The 3,444-nt window shown below is 56.7% G+C and overlaps 1 protein-coding gene across 1 annotated transcript in view; it reads right to left on the minus strand.

Annotated features, from left to right (window-relative positions):
* Nucleotides 1-1,265: 1,265 nt before the first annotated feature.
* The window catches only part of SIGLEC10 (sialic acid binding Ig like lectin 10), a 9,448-nt gene continuing 7,269 nt past the window's right edge, over nucleotides 1,266-3,444 (minus strand). Inside the window, 1 exon segment of the mRNA XM_027770359.1 lies at nucleotides 1,266-2,047. Within this exon segment, the coding sequence (XP_027626160.1) occupies nucleotides 1,781-2,047 (267 nt within the window). The 3' untranslated portion in view covers nucleotides 1,266-1,780.

Raw genomic sequence — 3,444 nt, forward strand, 5'->3', positions numbered from 1 at the left:
TTTTCTGTGCTGTTCAGTTTTCTGCCTGAGAGTGGGCGACCACCCCAGAAGAAGACTTTCTCTGAGCCAACTAGGACTGTGAGCTCCAAGGAAGGAGGTGTTCACGGAGGTGGAAGATAAGGGACAAACCCAGCCCTGGGGCCCAGGCTCCTCTTCCGCCGCGGCCCCAGCTGGTGACCGCATGTAGGCTGCTCTTCCTTCCCTGTGAAGGCGCTCCCACTTTTACCCCTTGCGCGTTAACGCCCGGCTACACGCAGCGCCCCGCTCTCCGAATCCTGCCGGGAGCCCTCGCTTTCCTTCTATGAGAGAAAGAGAGAAGCAACCTCCAGAGGATTGTCACGCTGCGACGCACCCCCGGCCTCGGCAGACCGGATCCTGGGCACACACGAGCACGCCCGGTGTGGACGGGAGCTGTTGGGGCCTCCCAGGAGGAAGCCTCGCTGCTGCACCGCTGCAGCTGGCTCACTCTGGGACTTCCGAACTTCGCCTGTCCCCCTGCCACTGTCCGTCTTCTGTGAAGATAAGGGAGTTTAGTGTGAAGGGGCCACGAGCTTCCTCCATGAAGGATCAGATAGTAAGTGTACCCGGCTCTGCAGTCCAGTGACCGACTGCCTGAAAACAGCTGCGGACCCTGTGTAAAGAGCGGCCATGGCGAGGCCCCAGCAAACCCAAGTTCATGGCAGGGCTCCATGAATCCCCGGTTCGTGGGGCCTAGTGGGGTGCTGCATGTGACTAAGTCGCTGCTGCACAGGCTCGGAACACACAGGGACCCACGGGTGACTCCTGGGCCCACTCTAGAGGCCAGGCATGGCGTGTACCTGGAATCCCAGTGACTAAGGGAGGCTGAGGTGGGAGGATGCGCCCTCGAGGCTGGCCTGCCAACACCCCGAGACCCTGTCTAAAACCAACAAACAGGACGCTTTGTTTATGGACACAAGTCTGAATGTCGCCTTATTTCCATGAGTCGCAAAACATTCTCCTGCCCTCCCCCCCAGTCATTTCAATGTAGAATACCATGCACAGGCTAGGAACATGGCCAGGGCCAGACTCGGCCTGCGAGCCTATTCGTTAGCTCCTGTTCACTTATCCTTAATATTTAAAAAGATTTTATTCCGTCTGCGAGGACGGACACAGCACCCGCAGGGCTCTCAGGCCTCAGGCCTCACCCCTGTGTAGAGACAAGCCGTGGGACACAGGCCCAGGACCTTCCATGCGGGTCCAGTTGCGTTGCCACTCCACCACACACTGGCCTGTTCAGTCTTTTTTTTTTCTTTTAATTTTGTCAGAGGGCATTTACACTTGCCAGAGAGAGGGGCAGTGAGACAGCAGCCCCGGGGAGCGATCGCACAGCGGACCCTCCTCCATCTCTCCCTCCTCTCGGGATCTTGGGCACACGTACACACGCACCTGGTGTGTTTTCCAAGCAGGCGGGGCTAGGATTCAGACTGCATAGTTAGTCACGTGGGATGGAGCTCCCTTAACCAGCGAGCCGTGGGGACAGGCCTGCTCAGTCATCTTTAAAAGCGCGCCCTCCGTTGAGACTCTGAGACGGAGTCAGCAGCCGTCTGCCTGCATCTGTCAGAGGGAGATGGCCCAGCTTCTCAGACGCTGCATCCAGAGACGGCCACTCAGACAGACCTGCGAACCTGCTCCAAGTGCTCGGGCCTGGGATGGAGGACCACCCTTGCAGGATTTGAAAACCAGAGGGGCTGGACTCTTCTCCTCGTCCTCTTCATTGCTCTGTCATCTGGCCAAGGTCCTGTCCTCAAGCCCGAGACCCTCAGTGGAAATGGATTTCGGCATAATCCGAGTGGCTGTCCCTGGGCCTGTGGGTCTCCCTGGGCCTGTGGCTTGGGAAGCTGAGAGTGGCATACTGGAGCTCGTCCTGGCTGGTCCTGGGCTCCGGGGCTGCAGCCGATGGCCTGGCTCCGGGGCCGCTGAGGGAGGTAAGAGGCAACTCCTTCTGGTTCTTCTTTGGATCCCGAGAGGGAGCATTTGGCGGACGGGGCCGGGAAGGGCTGCTCGGTGTGGCCTTCTGATTCCGAGCCTGCAGGAATAAGGAACAGCCATCATCCGCTCGTTCACCAGGTCTTTGGGCACCTACTATGCGCCCGGCACTGGCATTACAGGAAGGAGTCACAAGGAGCCCCCATCCTTGCCAAGCTTGCATTCCAGCTTAGGGACAAAAACGAACCGTAAACAAGCCGAACAGTGAGAAGAAAGTGACAGACGTGGGGCCAGCAGATGGCGTGGTGGCTACGCACTGGACTCCCACGTGGCTGACCATGGTTTGAGAGCTGGAACTGGTGGCTAATCACGCTGGGGGACATGGCCAAGATCCCGAGAGGAGAATGGAGGAGAAGGGATTGAGTGTGGGCATCCCCCGGGGGTGATTTCTCCCCCCCCCCCCACTGTTTCTCTCCAACCAGCACACACGCCCTATGGCAAAAAATCTTCAACATAAAGTGGTAGCTGTCCTGGGGAAGATGGAGCAGCATGAGAAGGCAGTGGAAGTGGAAGAGGGCGCCCGAGAGGCTCTCCCTGAAGGCCCATATTTAAGCAGTGACTGATGAGCTGAGGCGGGGAGTCCTCAGGGTCAGGGCAGGGACTATCTGGGAGCAATGATTTGGAACACCCTGAGCTGAGACGGGGATTGTGTTCCGGGAGGACGGGAAGGCTGACAAAGGCTGACGTGGCCAAGGCAGAGGAAATCTGGGAGAGGCGGGGGGATGAGGCCAGAGGGAGGAGGCCTAGAGACCTGGTGAGGGCCCCGATGGATGCTGAGTACGGTAGGAAGCCACTGGGGATTTTAACAGGAGAGCGAGATACTTCAACGTGGACCAGGGGTTTTCAAAAATCACAGACAATGCCTATTATGGCAAACCTATGCATGATGGCATGATTTCAAAATTACCCCAGAATAAACTCATACTTTAATTTTATTTTCCCACAAACTTTTTGTCTTTTCTTTTCTTTCTTTCTTTCTTTTTTTTTTTTTTTTTTGAGAGGTTTTTGCTATAGGGAGCATGCGCTCGCCAAAAAGACAGAGAGAGACAGAGAGAGAGAAAGCAAGAAATCACCCCCCAGGGGGGATGGCCACACCACAATCCCTTCTCCGTTCTCCTCTTGGGATCTTGGGCACGCACACACAAGCGCCTGGCGTGAGTTTAAGCCGCCGAGTCCGGGACTTGAACCGTGGTTGACTACACGGGAGTCCAGCAACATAGCCATTACACTAACTGCTGGTCCCTTCCCGCAAGCTTGCTGAAGTTCCCTCAAATATATATTTTTAAGTTTATACCTGGGAACCCTTACGGGTTCCTGGGCAGTTGCAAACGCAGTACACGGAGTCCCACACGCCCTTTACCTGGTTCCCCCAGGCTCGTGTTTCCCATAACGGGAGCCCGATACATAACCCGGGAGTCGAGGTGGGTACCACGCCTG

The sequence above is a fragment of the Tupaia chinensis genome, unplaced genomic scaffold (genome assembly GCF_000334495.1).
Source record: "Tupaia chinensis unplaced genomic scaffold, TupChi_1.0 Scaffold000129_1, whole genome shotgun sequence".
In the NCBI taxonomy this organism is placed as follows: Eukaryota; Metazoa; Chordata; class Mammalia; order Scandentia; family Tupaiidae; genus Tupaia; species Tupaia belangeri.